Here is a 21,952-nt window from a genome sequence, read left to right as displayed (position 1 = left end):
TCCCGCATCGCTCAGTCCTCTTCCTACTCCCGCTCACCCGCCACCTCGTCTGGGCCACGGCGTAGTTGAGCGATTAGCCTTTGGCAAATATTTATACTTAATCCTGGAGTGTTGACAGTGGTTTCTATATTGTTGGGAGGCAAACCACCAAAGACTTAAATTTGACTTTGGAATAGACATGTTTTTCTTACCTAAAAATGAATATGCTTCGTTTTATTTGCCCTAAGACCAGTCAGTGGTTGGAAGTGGCAGAGATTAATCTGGAATTACACTAGGCATTCCTGAGCCCGTCATCATCCATTCATTGCACAACTAATGGCTGAAAAATATTGGTGGTCCGTGGAGCGATTTAGTACTGGGGAAAAAAAAAACCCAATGAATATGTACCAACCAGAAGTTATTGAGTGGTAACTAAAAATTAAAATAGTAAACGTTTAAATGTAGGAGCTGTGCGACCCTAGGAGAGTTAACCCTCCCTGTGTTTACATAGCTTTAAAGTTGATTAGTGATAACTTCCTTATCAGATTGTCCTAAGAAGGAAAGAGAATAGTGAAACCGCTCAAAGTAGAGTTGTCTCCCAATCATCTCGTTCCAGGAGAAAGATTTTTTAAAAGCCTTATTTAAAAGGAAAAAATGTCCTAGATGATGCCATAGTATGATGTTACCAGCTTGTTCTGAGAGGGATTCATTCTTGTGTGAGATGCTAGAAGACTGAGTGTAGCAGAACCCAGCATCTCTCCTAAGTGAGGTGCTGGGATGCAGCACCTTTCAGATGAGAACTCTTAGTTTTAAGTTTAATGGGAACCAGTATCCCTGCCCTATTCCGTGTTCAGGTTTCAGCTCAGTTTATATGTTTTGTTTAAATCACCCGATTCTGTTTCTCCCAATAGTAAGTATTTCTATGTTTGGTAATAGAACCTTTATTTCTTTGAGTACTGGTGGTGATGACTTCAATATAGCATTTTGGATGTAAATTCTTTGGGTACATTTTCTTTCTTATCTCTCAACAACACACTCTAAAGTAGTGGTTTTCAAAGTTGTTGACTGCAAACAAATGCATTTTATCCACTCAATTCATAATTTATATATGTTTATCAATATGTCTGACTCTTACAAAAAGATGTTAACTCTTACTTACATAGTGTATGTTGTGACTTTTTTTATCATTTCAGTTTCCAAAATGAATTTTTTTTGTGTGCCAAGGATAAACCAAAGGCTTCACACATGGTAGGCGAGTGTTGTATCACTGAGCTAGCTATACCCCATCTCCTTAAAAACGTGGTTCTTAGTACACTAATGCAGGCAGTTTGAAATACATTGTTCCAAGGACTAATTCTGGTTTGTAGTGTTTCATTTAGGGTGTATCGCAGTAGGATAAAACTGAAGAAACTAGAACATTAAGGGAAAACTTGAAAGAATGATAGCAGGGAAACTGAAGGTTTAGTTAGAAAAAGATAGACATGTTGTTGGTATGTAATAAACTTTGTAACAACCAGATCTCCAAATTGGGGTGTACTACTGTACTTGAAACAGCTCAGCCTCGTGAAGAGGTCAAAGAAACTGGATAAAAAACACTTACACATTAGGTAGAGTTCAATTAAATTTCTTAAGGGCTGGGAATTTAGCTCAGTGGTGCCACTCCTGCCTTGCAAGCGCAAGGTTCTGAGTTGCATCCCAGGTACTGCCAAAAGAAAAAAAAATTCTTAAAAGAGCTCCTCTAGTTCTAATCTTTTTTTGAGTCTATGACTCTCCCCAAATTTTACTGCTTCACCAGAATTTTATGAAATCAACTTTTTTTTTTTGAGACAAGGTCTCACTATATAGTCCGTGTGAGCCTTGAACTTGCTATGTACCCCAGACTAGCCTCAAACTTTTGATTCTCCTGCCTCAGCCTAAGCAGTGCTGGGAATATAGGTTTAAGTCATCATGCCTGGCTCTGAAATCAAAGTTTGTTTTCATTTAGGGTCAAATACTGTTTTTCAATGGGCCATTACAAGACTTCTGTCCACTTCTTTAAAAGTATTTGACAAGTTCTATCAAGGTAATTTTGAAATTCTTTCTCAACTCCAGATCTAATGTTGGCTAGATTGTGGTGATATTTTTCTTTAGTAATACTGTATGTGTACGATAAGAATGAAGAGCAGGAAACAAAACAAAAAGTTAATGATCACCTAATATAAATAACATGTATCTTACAAGATTAAAAATCGTTAGGTTTGTGATACACTCAGTAAATCCTCATGTAATTTTAACTTTGGATTTTTCTGTGATTTGTCTTGAATTTTTTTAGTTTTTTGAGACAGTTTCACTATGTAGTGAAGGCTGGCCTTGGACTTAATAATCCTCCTTCCTCGGCCTTCCTAGTGCTGTGATTACAGGAGTACACCATCATGCCTGGCTGTCTTGAATTTTGCAGAATCCAAGATTAATTAAGAAGGTGGTTTCAAGAAATGAGTGGATACTCAGAAAATACACTTATTTTCTTGAGTTGATGAATCCATCAAGAAATTCTTAAGCACATAAATGACTCAGTTTTCTAGATGAAAATTTCTTAGAATTTTGTCATAATTTAAACCAAACCATTCCTGATAGGATGGTTAACGTCTAATGACTCAGTTTTCTAGATGAAAATTTCTTAGAATTTTGTCATAATTTAAACCAAACCATTCCTGATAGGATGGTTAACGTCTAATTAGTACTGCTGCCTCAACATTTTATTGATTTTTTAAAAAATGACTTGTAATTCTATCTGGAAAGATTATGAACTAATTTTTATCTACTGACATCAATTTGGTTAGAAATACACTCTGCGCAAAGGTATAGACCTGGCAACTTGAAGTGGGTTATTGTGGATAGCACATGAATTATAATTTTAGATTATAAATACTAAAGTGGTTCTGTGACCTTAAACTGATAAACGAGTTGTCCTTTTTCACTATCTGTACTAAGGTGGAAGTGGTAAAAAATATATTTTTTTTATCATAAGTAGTCATAATTTCGATAAGTTCAGAAGTTTAGTCTTTGTTGTTGCTCTTAAGAAGATGCTTTTGCAATTTAGGGGCTTTCATCTAGTTACTCATTTCTTTTTTCATTGATTGCCTGCACTGTGACCTTGGTTATCTTTAAGGCAGTGATTTCAAACTGCTAGTGTTAGCCAGTTAGTGGTCATAAATCATTTCAGTGTGTCATGCAACAGCATTTTTTTTCTTCTAATAGAATAGACGCCACTGGAGTGGTTGGCATGGAGTAAGCTCAAGTAGCTGTTTTGTGAGTTTTGTCCTCTTGTGTGAATATGAGTCTTCATTCACTAAGAGAATATTCATTTAGTTTGGGCCACTGTCAAGCAAGTTTGAAACATAGACATAAGAGATAGATAAACACATTAATGAATTTGTGTGCTACAATGTTAGCATAAAATAATTGTTTACCCAGAAAATGAAGACAGGTTAAAGGTATACCTAAGTATTAGGAAATGGCTTATGGACTGTCATTATGCAGGTTGATCTCTACCAAATATGTCTATCTGCTGGTTTTCAGATTTTTGAGTACACAGCAATTACTTGGGATGCTTGTTAAAATGAAAATTCTGTGTTCTTGAAGAGTGTTGGGCAAGACTAGGATTGAGCTCAGGAGTCTGAATCTTTAATAACCAACACAGGTGAATCTAATGTAGGAATAACTGGTTACACTTAGTCACTTGTTTGTTTTTGAGGAATGTAGCATATAGAGGCTAATAAGAATTTAGGCTCTTGCCTTAAATTTCCCGTTTATTATTCTTCAAATAATTTCTTTGTTTCTTTATGAATGCTTTTATGTCTCAGAGGTTTAAAGTTTCATTGGTACAAAGACTATGAAAATAATTAGACTACTTGCTTTAGGTAAAAAATGTTTGAGAATTAAGAATAGAGTAAAAACAGGAATTTAAGTTGAAGGAAACCAAAACCCTGTAGAATTAAATTTGGAGTTTGTATGGTATTCCCTAATGATATATTTTCTTGTCTACTTAGTTTATCAGATCAAGGCATTTTTATTGTAGAAGTACAGGGGGTACATAGAATTTGATTAACATTTTCCAAATACCTTTTGTAGCTTCGAGATTGTATCCAAAAGACCTTGAATGAATGGAGTTCCCAAATCAGCCCAGATTTGGTCAAGGTAAGTGAAATGTGAATGCGGAAATTATGCCAGTCAAAAGGGAAGTGAGTAAAAGCAGGAAGTTAATTTCCTCAGTTTGAAGAGAGAAGTCAAATAGGCAGTTAGCCATAAAACCTCTTGTGGCTCATTTGCTATAATGAAAGTCTTTTCCAGTAGGATTAAGAATAAAGCAGAATGTGGAATCTGAGTCAATGCTCAACTAGACTAGATGTTAGGATTCTCCTGTATAATTCTGCTACAGTTTCCTTATCATCAGTGTTTTATTTAGTTGATACTTGGCCTAGTAGAGGAGTGATTGTAAACTTTGTTTGGTAGATTATTTTGGTACACTATCCCCACAGTAGTATAGTTACTAAAAATAATTTCTAAAAATTTAGTTTCTGATAAATCAAAAAACTGTATTGATAAAATGTCAGTATCTGGCTATTATTGTAAATGTTAATATATAAAATATCTCTGTAAGTATCCTGAAATCCAGCTCCATCAAAGGCTTCTATCAAATTTCTTAGACTACTTTAAAAGTATACAGGAAGACATACTGCAAGTTTATAACTCTGTACTGCTGTATAAACTTTGATGATCATGTCTATTTATCTGAAATGACTATTTCTCCATGACTTAAACACTTAGGAGCTCCTAATATTGTAATATGCTCACCAATCCTGAAAAAGCTGCACTGTTTGTTAAGTCTTGTTACATAAGTTTGTATATTTCTGACTGATATATATTAACATTTTATTGTATTCTCATAATTCATTATAATGCATTTGAATGGCCCTTGATTTTTTTTTAAATTGCACATTTGAAAATAAATGTTTTAGGGCCGGGGATTTAGCTCAGCAGTTTGGTGGCCTGCCTTGCAAGCGCAAGGACCCAAGTTCAATCCCTGGTACCCTGCCCCCCAAAAAATAAATTAAAAAATAAATATTTTACCTTAAAATGTTTGTGACCCTAAAACTAAACATGCTGTTTTCATATGATCCAGCAATCTTTCTCCTTGGTATCTACTCAAGTTGAAAATTTATGTTCATGAAAAAGCTGCACACAAATGTTTATAAAACCTTTATTCTAATTGCCAAATTTGGAAGCAACCAAGATGTCTGAGTAGATTAATGAATAAACAAACTGATACATCCAAACAACGGACTATTATTCAGTGCTAAAAATAATTGCTCTATCAAGCCATGAAAAGACATGGAAGAACCTTAAATGTATATTACTAGGTGAAATGTCAATCTGAAAAGGCTGTGTACTGTTTTATTCTAACTGTTTAACATTATAGAAACACTATGGAGACAGTGAGAAGAGCAGTGATTTGTAGGGGTTGTGGGAGGAAGGGACGAGTGGTGGAGCATACAGGATTGTTACGACAGTGATAGTACAGTGTATGGTACTGCAGTGGTGGATATGTGTCATTGTACATTTGTCAAGGTCCATAGAACATATGTAAATACCAAGAGTGAACCCTCAAGTAAACTGGCGATTGTAATGTGTCAGTGTAGGCTCATGAGTTGCAGCAAATGTACATGTCTCCTGAGGATATTGATAATGGAGAGGCTATACATCTGTACAGGTAGGAGGTAAATGAGAAATCTCTGGAGGACTGGGGATGTAGCTCAGTGGCACTGTGCCTGCGTGGCAAGTGCAAGGTCCTGAGTTCAGTACTTGGTACTAAAAACAAAAAACAAAGCAAACCAGAAATCTCTACCTTCTCAATATTATTGTGAACCTGAAATTGCTCTTAAAAAAATCCTTTTTTTTTTTAAAGACACCCAAAATCCTTTTGCTGATTAAAGTTCAAAGACATATTCAAAGGCATGAAAAATTTTCTTTAAAAATGTGTGATTAATGTAAAAGTTTAGTAAAATTATCTACTATTCTAGTGGTTCTTACTTCTCACATGTCCTTCCTCTGCTTGTTTTCTAAGTTTTTTTTTTCTTTCTTTCTTTCTTTCTTTTGGGCCTGTTTTTTTTTTTTTTTTTTTTTTTGTTCCAGGTATTGAACTCAGGACCTTGCACTTGCCAGGCAGGCACAGTGCCACTGAGTTACATCCCTGGCCTGGTCCTATATCCTTTTGAATACCTAATAACTCTTTTTCCCCAGAAAATGGACACACAAACACCACACCCTTCCATCTCTATATGAAGTCCCAATAGATCTCAAGTAAAGAATTCCGGGGCTGGGGATTTAGCTCAGTGGTGCTGTAGCCTGCCTCACAAGCACAAGGTCCTAAGTTCATTCTCTGGTACCAAATAGAGAATTCCATTGTCTGTGGGCTCTCTAAAGTGTATAATGGACAACAGAACGTTTTATAATTAAACAGAAATATTAATATTTATTGTAAGTGTCATGTTTATTATAGGAGTTTCCAGATGTCTTGGAGTGTACTGTATCTCATGCAGTAGAGAAGATAAACCCTGATGAAAGAGAAGAAATGAAAGTTTCTGGTAAAGTTCAACTTTTGCAGTTTATTTTGTTACACAGTAGATGTGTAGTGAGTATTATGGTTTGTGTTTAGATGTCCCCGCAAAGCCTCATGCAGAATATGTGGGGCTTTCTTTTTCAGAGGTAGTTGAATCTGGAATGTGTGATGCTGGGGTTAAGGGCGTGTGATTACTAAACCACTACATGTGAGTGATTAGTTTGGCACCACCCTAATTCTGGTAGTCTGGATGGGATAAAAGGGGCAGAAAGACTAGGTGAAGGTCTCTTGTTACCTTTGCTGCCTTCTGTGCACCATGTTGTTTTTGTTCTGCGATGCTTGTTTGCCATCCCAGCCTTGGAGCCAGCCGATTATGGACTGAAACCTCTACACACTGTAGGCCAAATAAACCCCTTCCCCTTTTACTTTTGGTGCCAGATATTTTGTCTCAGCAATGAAAGAAAAATAACTAACTCACACAGTGAGGTTTTGTTAGGCATGCGAACAAGCCTTTCTTCACTTCTAGTAATGAGTGACAGTCTGTATTAGTCTGTTTTTGTCTCAGCAATGAAAGAAAAATAACTAACTCACACAGTGAGGTTTTGTTAGGCATGCGAATAAGCCTTTCTTCACTTCTAGTAATGAGTGACAGTCTCTGTATTAGTCTATTTCCCGTTGCTGGGACAAAATGCCCAATACCTGCAATTCAAAGGAGAGGCTTATTTTGGCTCATGATTTGAGCGGGCTTAGTCTGGGCATGGTCCACTGGCTGCAAGCAGAAACGGCAGTGACAGAAGAACATGGCAGAAGAAAGCTGCTTACCTCACGGCAGCCAAGAAGTGAAGAAGGGAGGATCCACAGAGGAGAATATATTCTCTAAACTCTTCCAGGTCATACCTCCAGTGACCAACCCACCCAGCCATTCCCACCCTTGACAGCACATTCATCCACTGGTGGTCAGTGTCCCCATGCTCCAGTCACATTCTGAAAGCCCTACCTCCAGATACATAAAGACTTTTAGGGGAAATTCTCGTTCTAAATCCTAATATAAAGTGTGGAAAACAAGATTCTTTTTAAATTTTAATAACTTTTTTGGTACTTGGGAATTGAGCTTGGAGCTTTGCGCTTGTGAGGCAGAACTAGTGAGCTAAATCACCAACCCAAATTTTAATAACTCTTAAGATGGAGTCATAGAAGTTAATACTACTTCAGCGGAGTCAATAGAACTTCAGCTTGCTATTATATTCTATGTAATTTTGTGTATTTAGAGCAATAAAAAAAAATTGAAGAAGAAATGAAAAGGATAAAGAGAAGGCTTAGGAGTAGTATCTGCCCAAAGCAAACAAACTTTCCTTTCTTGTGGGATATGATAACCAATGATTGAGGTTCCCTGGAAGTATAGAAAGAAGTCTGGACAACAAGTTGCATGGTGAAAAAAAATTATGTATTATACCCATTCAAAACATGTAGTAACTACTGTATTCCAAAAATAACAATGAATCCTGTGTTGCTCCTATCCTGAGTTTGTAGTCAACATAGCATTGCCAATAAAACCTGAGCTTGATCTGCCTGAGGTGGTGCCTGCCTGTAATCCCAGCACTTGGGAGGTTAGAGCATAAGGATTGCAAATTTGAATCTCACCTAGGCAATTTAGCTCCTGTCTGGAAAGGGTGGGGGGCACTGAGGATGTAGCTCAGGGTTCAATCCCCAGTAATAAACACACACATGCATGGTTTGAGCTTACCTCATTTGAAATTCCTGGATGAGCAGATTATAGGCTGGTGTGATCTTGGGCTAACAACCCTGTCTGCACCTCCATTTCATCAAATCTAAAGCAGGGATGAAATTCATGGGCTTCTTTTGAGTTGGCTGAAATAAAGACATGTAGCACAGTGTTTGCCACAAAGTAAGTACTATTATTTATTACCATGTTATTGTTGTGATTGTTGTTTATTGTCATTATTATTACTGAGGTGGACATGTAAGATGAGATAGGGCATTATCTTTTGATTCCAAAAGAATAACTACCACTTGAGTCTTGCTTAATGTGAGGCACTGTACTTGTCACTTTACGGTTATATTTCCTCATTATCAAAACAAGCCTGCAAGGTAGATCTTTATTCCCTATGCACTAGCGACATTGAGTAACTAAAAGTCATCATACAGCTGGGCACAGTTGTGCATGTCGGACCAGCTACTCAGGAGGCTGATGTAGAATTGCTTAAGCCCAGAAGTTCAGAGCCAGCACAAGCAACTTAAACAAAACCCTATCTAGTAAAAGGGACAAAAGAAAAGAAACTTATCATACAGCAAGTAAGTGATTAAACCAGGAGTCTCATTCAGGTATGCCTGACTCCTTAACCCATTTCTTTCAGTTAATTTTACATTACTGTTTGTGTAGAAAAGGAAGTAAAAGCAGCATTCTTCTATGGTTGATTGTAATGCTCCATGGGGTAGATTCATCTTTGATCCTCTTACAAATTGTCCTCAGTTTCTGTAGGGCTGAAGATTTTTGATAAGTATCTAAATTTTACTTGTTTGAAGAACTTTCTTCTTTCTACCTGTCTAAAATGCCTCATCTTTCAGAGACCGGTTACCTCAGATGGCACAAATTCATGGGCTGAGGAATAGAGATGGAGAGGGCTTTCACAGGGTAGAATTAGGGGAACTTAGGTTGGACCATAGTAGTAAAGACTGACTCATCTGGAAGGGTACTTGCGATGGCTTTTCAGTAGAGGAGGAATGTGAAGAAAGCAGTGTTTTAGGAAAATTATCTAGCATGGGAAAGTAAGGAACACATATAAGGACTATCATAAAAGCACTTTTGCTGAATATGCTGAATACCACTCATCTTATGTAATATTTCATTATCTATATTTCTAGTTCCCTGTCCATTTTATCTTTTCTTGCTCTTCCACTACTCTTCCTTTTTGTCTATTTATTTTTGTCAAAAAATTAGGTTTTGAACAGTGAATGTATATAAAGTAAATATGTATATATAAAGTTCAGTGTAAATCAAACCAACTTCAGTGTTGTGTATATTTAGACGTTTTCTACATTGGAAAACTACTTAACTTCCCCGGCAACCAAAGAAATGCTATATAGTGGCCTGGGAAGGTGCATATTATGCCTATTAAGTTTTTTTAAAAAGATTTTTTTTAAGTGCATATTGAGTTTCCCTTATCCCAAAATGTTTGAAACCAGAAGGGTTTCAGATTTCAGAAATTTTTAGATTTTGGAATTTTGCATAGACTTTACTGATTGAACATCCTATATTGTTAGGAGAGCAGCTCTTAACTGTTGGTGTCATAAACTGGTAGATGGTTTTGTAAAATAGGTAAATGAAATACAGCAAGACTCACAAAGTTCAGGATCTTTGACCCATAATCACCTTTTTGATAATTCATCCTTGGAAAATGATTCATATAAAATTGAACCAAAAAGTTACCAAATGTTTTAGTATTTATATCTGATAACAGGAAACTGGGACTATAACTGAATATTTGCTAACCTAAATGTTAAACAAATATTATGGAATAATATTCAAGTATTTAAAAAGTATGTAAAATTATACATTAGAAACATAGACTACATACAAGATCTAAATAGTAATTGTTTAGGGTAATGAGACCATTGGCTAGTCTCTTTGGTCCCTCTGTTACAGATTTTCCTCATTTCTAGAATAAGCACATTACTGTTATAATAAGAATTTTAAGATAAGTAAAATACTATTTAAAATATATACAGAATACTTATTACATAAACATAAACCAAACAAATAGGAAAAATATTGTAACTTGCTTTATATTACCAAAAACTGGAAAACAAAATGATTAGATTGGGAAGGTAGGACTGGTTTTTTAAAATTTTCCTTCTTATCACAACACAGTTTAATTTACAGAGTGTGCAATTTTTACTTTAGTGGAGAAAGCATGTAATATGCCTGATTAATGTTTAATTCATAAAAGTGTACATCTCAAATATATAAATACTCCTATATTTATCTGACCTGCCTTCTGTAAATGGGAAATTAATAATTGCTTTTAGTTTTGACAAATAGTTGTTTATTATATAATTAAAAATTACAGTGGAAATATGCTCTTGTGTCTTCGTTTTTCGTTGTTTTTGTTTTTCTCAACAAAATAGGGTCTTGCTATATCCCCCAGGCTGACCTTGAACTTGGCGTCCTGCCTTAGCCTCCCTAATGGTGGGATTATAGTTACATGGCACTACACCAGTTTGCTTTGATGTCTTATGGTGAAAACTGTAAAACGATGTTACTAGGGAAGGAAAAATAATTCGTTCAGGATTATTTATAATGGTAATACTGCATAAGACTTGTACCTAAATGTAATCACTTTCATTTTCTTTGTTACTTAGCAAAACTGTTCATTGTAGGATCAAATTCTTCTTCATCAACTAGAAATGCAGTTGACATGGGTAAGCAAAAAATTTTTTTTTCTTAATGGTGGATCGTAAGTTACAGTAGTTGTTTTGGATATAACATGTTCAGGTCTAGGTGAAAAAGAAAATGAGCTGATTGAAATTTTGCTTTTTAAAGTTCTAGCTTAATTTTTTTGAGTGTCAAATTTTTAAAAATTAATTGGTATATATTAGATATACATAATAATATTCATCATAGGGAATTTGTATTTGTGTATGATACATCTTGATTCTTCCCCATTCCATTCCCTTCAACCTCTCTTCCCCTCCTTATTTACAAAAGCTTTGTTACCATTTTTCTTTCTATTCTTTTTTTTCTTGTCCCTCTTTCCTTTTCCCCTTCTTTAGTTCTCCTTCCCATTTGAACATTTTTTTCCTATTTCACAACATCTATTATACATTTTGGTCCTTATTTACCCTTCCAGTTTCTCACAGAGAAACAATGGGATTTTTATTTCACTTAAGGGAATGGTCTCAAGGTACATCCATTTACCTAAAAATGTCTCAAACTCATCCTTTTATGGTAGAGTAGTACTCCATTGTATAAAAACCCCTATCTTTATCCATTCATCAGCTGATGGGCATTTGTTCTGTTTCCAAGATTTAGCAAACTATGCTGCTTATAAACATGGGTATCATATATCACTGTGGTATGATGTTTTAATTCTTTTGGGAAGATAACCAAGAAGGGGAATAGCTGGGTCAAATGGAAACTCTAGTTTTAGTTTTTTGAGGATTCTCCACGCTGATATCCAAAGTGTCTGCACCAGTCTACACTCCCACCAATAGTGAAGAAGGGTTGTCCTGCCAGCATTTGTTATTGGTTGATTTCTTGATAATAGCTGTTCTTTCTGGAGTGAGATGGAATCTCAGCATTGTTTTAATTTGCATCTCTCAAATGATATTTGAGATATTGAAAATTTTTTCATATATTTATTTGCTATTTCTACTTCATCTGAGAAGTTTCTGTTCATTTCAGATGCCCATTTTTGGACTTTAAAATGGGTCTTTAAATTTAAGGGATCTGACTTTTTTTTGCATTCTTTATATTCTAGATATTAGTCTTGTCTGAGGAATGTCTGGCAAAAATTTCTTCCAACACTATATTTGTCTCTTCACTCTGTTGGTGGTTTCTTTTTGTGTACAAAAGCTTTTCAATAAGATATTTCAGTTGTTGATTCTTTGTGATATTTCCTATGAGATAAGGCTTTGTTCATAACGTCTTTGCCTACACCAGTATCCTCAAGAGTTTTACCTATCCTATCTTCCAGCAAATTTAGTGTTTCTATTTTAATATTTAGATTTTTGATCCATTCAATTTTAGTTTAGTGCATGGTGAGAGATATGGGTCTAGTCTTAATCTTCAGCATGTGGAAAGCCAGTTTTCCCAGCACAATTTATTAAAGAGTATCTTTCTTCCAGTGAAGGTGTCTGGCTCCTTTGTCAAAGGTAAAATGGCTGAGTTTTTTCCAGTACCATGCTGTTTTTATCTGCTTTGCCTTTGTTGCCCAGAATTGCTTTTGCTATTCTAGGTCTCTCCTAGTTCCAAATAAATTTTATAATTGTTTTCTCTGTTCTGTGATAGCCTCATTTCTTAAGGTTTCTGTAGAATCATATTGACTCATACAGGGTTTTATTTTATGTACAAGAGAAATGTAAAAAGATGAAACAATTAAATGTTAACTATATGGGAATAGAAATTTACCTTAATCATATTCTTAGCTGTTTTATTACTGTAGATGAAATAAAATCAAAGATAACAAGAACAAAAGGATCGTGTACGTTTTCACACTTGGTTAGGTTATTGTGGTATTACACTTACTAAATTCTTTTTCTTTTAAAACAATTCTTCCAATATTTTTATGTTATATAAATGCCTTTAATATCATTGTAGAATGAACAATAATTTAAATTAAATAATTTGGTTATCTCCTGCAATAAATACAGGTTAAGACCATTAAGTTTAGTTTTCAGAATCTCAGAAGTACTTGCTTTGACCTCCAGTTACAGAGTATTAGGTCAGAATTCTTGGGATTATCTATATGATGTACTTGTGAGCAAGTAAAATTGAAGAAAAAATTGTATGAAGATATAAGGAAGCTACTAAAAAGTCCTAGGGCCTAGGAAATAAGAAGGAAACCTTTTCCTCAGAAAGGGAAACCTGTAATGGCTGTGAGCTTCACTTGGTAGCTAGATGTCATCAGAGTACCCTTTGTCTACCATACAGAGTAAGTGAATGGATACCTACAGTTTTTTTAAAAGACAGTAATGTTCTAAATGAAAAGTAAGTTACAAAATCTGTTGTATAGGAAATTAGTGAGTGATAGGAACCAGATTTTGAAGGCTTTAGAAATTCTTATTTGTATTAGACAGTACTTATCCTTTCTGTGCTTTTCTTCCCATCAGCTTGTTCAGTCCTTGGAGTTGCACAGCTGGATTCTGTGATCATTGCTTCACCTCCTATTGAAGATGGAGTTAATCTTTCCTTGGAGCATTTACAGCCTTACTGGGAGGAATTAGAAAACTTAGTCCAAAGCAAGAAAATTGTTGCTATAGGTACCTCTGACCTAGATAAAACACAGTTGGAGCAGCTGTATCAGTGGGCACAGGTAAAGAAAGGCCAGATCCTGAGCACTGTGGAGAAGAACTTGGCTTTTTTAGCCTTTGCTAAAAAAGGACTACTGAGCATCATGTAAATAGTGCACACTCGTACAGGTAAAGAAAGGCCAGATCCTGAGCACTGTGGAGAAGAACTTGGCTTTTTTAGCCTTTGCTGTGGACTACTGAGCATCATGTAAATAGTGCACACTCATTGTGGGGGTAACTTCCAAATATGAAAGTTTTGACACAGGCTTTATTCAAGCTTAAAGGTTTTTTTAAAGTATATCTCTAAATTGAACATTAGTCTAATTTAAAATGATTGAAAAGAACACTAGAAAATGTGAATTGAAGATTTTGTAGTAGACAGATAAAGGCTGTTTCCATCAGTTTTACATATGTTGCTACATTTTTCTTTAGGTATTTTGAAGCCATGACCTTAATTTCCCAAGTAAGGAAATATTATATATAACAAATATTTTGCTACCTCTTATTTAAACATTTGTAAGGCTCAGTTTTACACAGTTTGATGTGGAGTGGGTGTGATAAATTGCCCCTACTTCTTGATCTAATAAAAAATTATAAGGGAAGTTTCTAGTATTTTACCTTCACTCTCCATATTTTTTATTCCTTTTACATCATCGTTAGCCTTCTTTTTGGAGCTTTTAGAGTTTCTTAGTAAAAAAAAGCTTTCCCTTTTCCTTTTGACTTAGTAGCTAGATATGGCTTAGAAACTCCAGGAGAGAGTTTCAGATAATAAAAATCAACCAATCTCTGCAGCTATTACCGGAATTACTGAATTTTTCCCTTTTGAAATGTGTTTCATTAATAGCCATATTAATGTTTTATATATTAAATGTACTTGTATTTGATCATCTACTTTTAAGACATATTTCCTCTGTTACTGAAACCATGGTATTTAGAAACATGTTTGTTTTCAAGGCAGATATGTTAGATTGCTAAATGGTTCTAGAAGGAGACATTTTTTACTACTATAGTACTATACTGGCCTTTTCTTCCTCTTAAAGCTCTTAAGCTGTTTTTCCTTTTTCTGTTCCTACTAATATGAGTTTAGAAAGCATATATTAATAAAAATATTCATATAACATTTTTTGAACTTCAAGCACTATAGAGTGTCATTTTTTATGTCTTAAAATTAAGCCCTTTTTATTGCTTTCTACTTTGTGTATTACCTAATCTAGAAAAGATGTTACAATTTTACTTTTACTTCTAGATAAAACCAAATAGTAACCAAGTTAATCTTGCCTCTTGTTGTGTGATGCCACCTGATTTGACTGCATTTGCTAAACAGTTTGACATACAGCTGTTGACTCATAATGATCCAAAAGGTAAGATTGATAATTTATAGATATCAAGTTTTTGTCTTACAAAAGCTGTTTGATGGTGAGCTGAGAGAATAGCTGAGTGTCGGAGTGCTTGCCTAGCATTTGAGACCCTGGGTTCAATCCTCAGCACTACAGAAAAGGAAAAGAAAAAAATTGACATTTAATTTAAGTGTATATAGTGATAAATTGACAATTACTGTTTTCTAGAAGTATTTTTTAATGATGAGTTCATTAAAAGTTATTGAGTTAGTTAAAAATATGTCTTTGTTTTTACTTTTGTAATTTATATTTGTGTGTGTGTGTATGTGTGTGTGTGTTAACGTCAGTACAGCAAAGACTGGACCAAAGGGCCACTTAACCAGTATAAATATTTTCAAAAAGTGGCAGATATACTTTAATCAAAACTTAGTAAGCATCTTAGTATAGGTATTGATCAGATATTTTATTAATCATCATATCAAGATATATATGGTTAGTGTTAATCAGAAACATTTGACTGAGGCAGCCCACTTTCTGGTTCCCCTTCTGTGTCTCTTACAAACTATCTTTCTCTTAATAAATTCTCCTACTCATAACAAAGTAAAAGAAACATTATTTGATTAATGAGAAAGGCTTATCTGCCTTCTGTAGAATAATTTATTAATATTTGACAGGATAACTAGAAAAGTTGGGAAGAGAATGTTCAACATAACTTGCAAACATAAATGTTTCGCAGAAGCTGTATATAATTGAGTTGTTTTTTTGGGGGGGGTTTTTGTTTGTTTGTTTGTTTTGTTTTGTTTTTTTTTATTTTTGAGACAGGGTCTCACTATGTAGTTGAGACTGACCTGGAACTCACTATGGAGCCCAGGCTGGTCTCGAACTCAGAGCGATCCTCCTGCCTCAGCCTCCCAAGTGCTGGGATTACAGGAGTGTGCCACCACGCCTGGCTAAGTGAGAAATTTTTAAAAGAACAGTCATTTTAATGCAAAGTCTAATTGCTATGATGATTTATTTTGAAATACAAACCATTTAAATTTTAACTTTCTATATGTTGGCAGATATTTTATCACATCAGGATCTATTTATTTTGTGGGGTATTGTTACCAACAGTTGATGATCCAGTTTGTATCTTCTACTTCTATGGGGAAAAATCTCCCCTGTAGGAAATCTTTTCCTGTAGGAAAAGACTAATATGTCTAGTATTTTATTTCCATATATCTAAATATTTGCATTTAGATTATGCACTAAAACGTCATTTTTACAGTAAAATATATGTTTATGAGGAGAGGATATTTAATCTGTCTTTTATTTTGATCTTAAACATTCTCATTAGAATTTATAGGCTGATCATGCGTATACCACTAATGAATTTTTAGACACTTCAATCTGTAATGAAATCTTTTTTGATTTGCTGTTTACTGATTCTGATGAGTAAACATAGTTAACTTTTAAATCATGTAATTTTTTATTTTTAAAGAACCGAGTTTTAAAACATTTAACTGTGCTTGTCATCTGACATGGAATTTTGTTTATAAGTCCTCTGAAGGTCTGCCTCTGTACTAAAACTGCTCTTATTCTTTAGAATGGATTTATTTTCCATTATCCTTTGTCCTACAAGTCACAATAACAATTTAACCACCATTAGGGTAAAATTATAAAGTTGGTGATACTAACTTTATAAAATTTTTCTTTATTTACTTTACCTTTCCCCCCATTTCCATTAAATTTAATTGCTATTGTGCCCTGTTCCCACAGGATCCTTTTCTTGTTGAACAATCTGATAAACAATCCCATATTATTTTCCAAGGAGAGATTTGCATTTTCATAATTTGCTCATAATGAAAACTATGAGCTGTGAGAGACCTTAGGTAAATCACCTAACCTCTTACTGTCTCAGTTTCTCCCTATAAAGGATAATTTCTAAAACATAAGTTAAACACTCGAGTTAATTGAGTTCATACATGGAAAGTACTCAGAAAAGTGCCTGCATAATTACTGTTAATTCTGGGGCCAGGGATTTAGCTCAGTGGTTCCACCGCCTGCCTTGCCAAGCGCAAGGACCCGAGTTCGATCCCCGAAACCAAAAAAAAAAAAAAAAAAAAAAATTGAGTAATCACTACTGTTAATTCTGCCCAAGTATCACAGTAGTTCACTGGGGAATAGACAGGTCCTTTAGCACCTCCAAATCATACCGTGTACATGGTCACTTACTTCCCGTTTATATGGTTGATTCTGACCATGGCTGAATTTTTCTATCGTGATTCATTCATTCAAGACATTTGAGTAGTACTGTTCTGAGTAACTAGACATACAGTACTAAATCAGACAAATCCTGGCCCTCATGGAACTTAAAATCTAATGGGAAGAGACAGACAATAAAATAAATATGTAAAATTATAAGTGGTGGTATATGATATGGAGAAAAGTTGGCTAAAGGAAAAACTGTCCAGGTTAGGGGTGGCAGTTTTATATAGGATGGTCAGATAACATTAATCAGAGCCTGGCAAGAAAGAAGGGAGCAACCAGAAGAGTATTCTGGGAAAAGGGAACAGCTGATTCAAAGGACCCAAGATGTGAATGTCTTGTGGTTTTCAGATAGAGGAAAGAGGCCAGTGTGATCAGAAGAAAAATAAGAAAATAGGAAGATTTAGCACCAGCGTGGTTATAAAAATTAAAAACTTGAAATTAGAAAATAAGGAGACACAACAAACAAGAACAATTTTCAACAATTTTTAAATGATTTCTGGTGCTCATCAGGATTATAAGATTAACACTCACAAGATCAGCTGCTGGCGTAAGTGTGAAGTACAGTGCAGTCTTTCTGGAAAGCAGTTGGCAGTATACTATGCAAGAACCTGAAGAATGTACTTGTGCTTTTCATTCCATAGCCAAACATGCCACTGAGGGACGTTCATCATAGTATTACTCTTATTAGCAAAGTTAGGAAAAACTGAAAAATTTTTGAGTAATAATAAGGAAATGTATAAATTACATCTACATAAAATAGTATTGGAGGAATTAAATGATGCAGTGTCAAATCATACTGTAGTTACAGCCTAATTTACCTTTTTTTCCACTAACAATGTAAACATTTTCCATCTAATTCTGTGAATCATTTAAATTATATATATGATGTATAATATATATACACACATATACATTTATATTTATTATATATTTATAATATATATTTTTATATATACACATACATACATATATGTGTGTGTGTGTGTGTGTGTGTGTGTGTGTGTGTTCAGAAAGGAGAGCCCCATTACAAGAAAATACATAGTAGTAAAAATAGTGTATCGTTTCCATTGGTAGGCTCGAGTCACTCTTTTTTTCCTTGTCTGTATTTTTTTCCCTGGCTTTACTTTAGAATTTCCAGCCAGGCATGGTGGTAGGAGGATTGCCACGAGTTTGTGGTAGTTTGGGCTACATCGTAAGTTCCAGGCCACAGTGAGAGGCTAGAGTACAGGTACAGATAATTTTTAAAGCATTGCTGCGCCATTTCTGATAATTTGGTTCGGATTCAGATCACATATGAAAGGATATGCATATCTTATATTTGGTTTTGATGTGCTTTGTTTATTGTTTTTAAATTCTTACCTACAGAGTAAAGTGCATTTGCTTTTGAATTTTAATACTTTGGGGTTTTATTGTTGTTGTTTTAGAACTGCTTTCTGAAGCCAGTTTCCAGGAAGCTCTTCAGGAAAGCGTCCCTGACATTCAAGCACGCGAATGGGCACCACTGTGGCTGCTGAGGTACTCGGTCATTGTGAAAAGTAGAGGAATCATCAAGTCAAAAGGCTACATTTTGCAAGCCAAAAGAAGGGGTTCATAACCTGTTGACTTGTTTTTTCCTGAATATAAAATGAGTCGTGTAAGAATCTGACCTATAAATAGTGTCACTGAGGCACATATTCTTCAGTATGTCTGTCATGTTTTGTTTACTTCTTTTGCCTCCATATCAGTCCACTCACATAAACCACTTCATTGTTTTTATTAAAAAATTGTTTTCTAATTGAAATTGTCTATATAAAGATAATACTTGCAATATATTTTTCCTTTATTTTTATGAGTAACAAATCAAGAAAATTTGTTGGTACATATATTTTGGCCTCGGCATCAGGATAATGTATATACATATTTTTTATCTCCAAAATCATTTGTTAATTGCTTCTTACTCTCCAGGATAGCAAAGTGATTTAATTTCAGTAAAAACTGAAATACTGGAAGATATTTTTTTCTTTCATTGGTAAAATAATTATCTCTCAAGAGTAACTAGAGTAGCTGGGGTCTATAGTGTAAATAAAATTTATTCTTCAATACATGGATAGAAACAGCTTTTTATATGTTCTTGCTTGTAGTTTAGATATGATTTAACCATGTATTCTTGTGCCATATTTTCCTCTTCTTATTTACAGAAACAAACCAAAGTAAATCTGAAGTCTAGTTTTAAAATTATTTGAAGGCTTTATAAAAACTATCACTACGATCTCTAGATTCTTTTAAATTCTTAATCCATCCTTGCAGTATTGCTACTCATTTGAGAATATTCAGTAAGTACTGCACACTTACATGTGCTGGGCATTGTGGGCTCTAGAGAGAAGGTGAAGCACAGAGCCCCAGTCAGTTATGTGACACTCGTTTCCATTAATAACTGACTAGGAGGGGGCCGGGGATTTAGCTCAGTGATGCTGTCACCTGTTTCACAAGCACAAGGTCCCGAGCTCAATCCCCAGTAACCCCTCAAAAATAAAATTAAATAAATAAATAAATAAATAAATAGCTGACTAGGGGGGACCAAAGCCAGAAAAGTGGAAAAAAAAACAAAACTTTACTTCAGGGCCAACATTGTCTATTTAGACAACTTTGATCTATGATCTTGACTCTTGTTTTCTTTTGGTGCTGGGGATTGCACCCAGGCCCTTTGCTAAAAGCACAAGTTCTTACCACTTAGCTACACCCCAGCCTGGTCTTAACTATCTTTTTTTTTTTTGGTACCGGTGATTGAACTCGGATCCTTGCACTTGCAAGGCAGGCCACCGAACTGCTGACTAAATCCCTGGCCCACTGGTCTTAACTATCTTAAACCAAAACAATATAATCAAAAGTTTAGAGCTAGAAGAGACTATAGATCATTGAGTATAATTCTTCATTAGTTCAAGAACCAGAAAACTGTAAATAAACTGTAGCTTTCAATGCATACTATAGGTCTCCTTAATTCTATAAATCTATAATCCAAAAAGTTTTTTAAATTCTTAAAAAATCTCTTGTATCTCAATATTTTTAAACCATGGATCTATATAAATCTTGCTCAAATTTTGTCAACTTAGTAACTATGGTTCCATACCAAAAATAAATGCAGTGTAACTTTTTCTTACATAAGGTTTTATGGTTTACTGGTTAGAAATTTTGATCATTAGAATTACATGAAATCAAATGATTTGCCTGCTAAAACTTACTTAGACTTTGAGCTTCTTAAAGCCTTTTAGCCTTTATAGTAATCGTATGTAACATTAAATATAAGTTAACTTTTTAATTTAGAAATGTACAACATGATATCACATAGTCCTTAAATGCTTATTTTAAATCTATGCAGTAAATAGGCTGAGATAGTCTAAAGGGGAACATTGATATCACATTTATCATTTTTCAAAATCCAGAACTTAAAAAGTGGATTGTCTGAAGGGTTATTAAGAAAATGGAAAAGCAATTTAAATTACTAATGTATCTGACCCTCAGCAGAAGCTTTTTTTGGGATTTCCTTCACTGCTATTGACAAAGAAGCAAGGTGTGATAGGTTTTGTGAAGGAGATTATGTATGGAATTTTTAAATGAGATTTTGATGTTTCATCCCATCTGAATTTCTGTTTATGAAAAACCTTTAAAACATTGAGTTTTTTAAGTCTTTAAAATTTTTCAACCTGTTGTTTAAAACTTTTTTTCCATGAACTGTCAGAAATGAGTGAATAATGAATACTTTCCAAATATTTAAGTACTTAATGTTTTAAAAGCCATAAGTGAGGGGTGGTAATACTATCAGTTGCTTAAAACTTAAAGTTAACGTTATCAATAGTGTATATAACAAATATGTTTTCTGGGGAGATGTAAATCTAGTAACCCAAGTGAGAAAGTTTATATAATTTTCCCCAGTAAATACATAAAGAAGCTATAGTTTGTTATTACATTTCCAGAATAACTAGAGCCTTACTTTAACACAATGTACTGTAACTTGAAATTCGTCCTGAGTCCCACTCATCAAAAAAACTGTAGTCACCAGAAGGACCACAGTGTCTTATATATTCACATGATGTAAATTCTGTAGACCACATTGTGTTAGTACATTACTAGAGTATTCATTGAGCAATGGCCAGTGCTAGAACTTGAATCATAAGTAATTGCTAATAACTTCTCAGGTCTCAAAAGAGAGATCATTTGGACAGCTGTATATAAAATGGAAAATAAAAAGTTACTGGTTTACATGAATGATTCAGACTTTTCTGTACCAGAGCCAAATAATAACGAAAATTAGAATCTTAATTTTTTGTGGTAAAAGGTCCAAGGCTGATTTAATTACATTTCTTTATAAGATTTTGTATCCAGGTTTTCCACCAAGTATTTTCAACTTTTGAGAATGTAAGCTACTGATGTATTTATTGTATTATAGGCCGACAGTTCATCTTTCTGCCAGATACACATTTAGAGAAATGTGAAGTTTTTTGAATGAAAATTTAAACCATTTGTGTCATTGTGTGTTTTCATACTGGAATACACAACCTTATGATTTTGAACCTATTTTTCCATCATTGACTTGTACCAATACTTACACTTTCTCTATAAAGTTGATGATGGGATTCATCAGTTCAATTTTTGAAAAAAATAGTGATGTAACTTTCATTAATATTTTTATAGTTTTCAGAATTAGAGGTAAAATTAGGGAAAAGTTTTAGGTAACTTCTTTATGTGTCTGTAGCAGTGTACTATAAAATAGAAGCAAAATATA

At 34.3% G+C, this 21,952-nt stretch overlaps 1 protein-coding gene across 1 annotated transcript; it reads left to right on the top strand.

Annotated features, from left to right (window-relative positions):
- Positions 1 to 757: 757 nt before the first annotated feature.
- Gclm (glutamate-cysteine ligase modifier subunit) lies at positions 758 to 21,942 on the top strand. The gene is made up of 7 exons (XM_010625789.3): positions 758 to 889; positions 4,090 to 4,155; positions 6,518 to 6,602; positions 10,958 to 11,017; positions 13,427 to 13,629; positions 14,853 to 14,967; positions 18,618 to 21,942. The coding sequence occupies exons 1-7, from the start codon at positions 773 to 775 to the stop codon at positions 18,785 to 18,787; spliced, it is 816 nt and encodes a 271-aa protein (XP_010624091.1). The 5' UTR covers positions 758 to 772; the 3' UTR covers positions 18,788 to 21,942.
- Positions 21,943 to 21,952: the final 10 nt, after the last annotated feature.

This window comes from Fukomys damarensis, unplaced genomic scaffold (genome assembly GCF_012274545.1).
Source record: "Fukomys damarensis isolate Sample0158 unplaced genomic scaffold, DMR_v1.0_HiC HiC_scaffold_33, whole genome shotgun sequence".
NCBI lineage: Eukaryota > Metazoa > Chordata > Mammalia > Rodentia > Bathyergidae > Fukomys > Fukomys damarensis.
The sequence above is the reverse complement of the archived record's forward strand: the minus strand, read 5'-3'. Positions and strand labels throughout refer to the sequence as shown.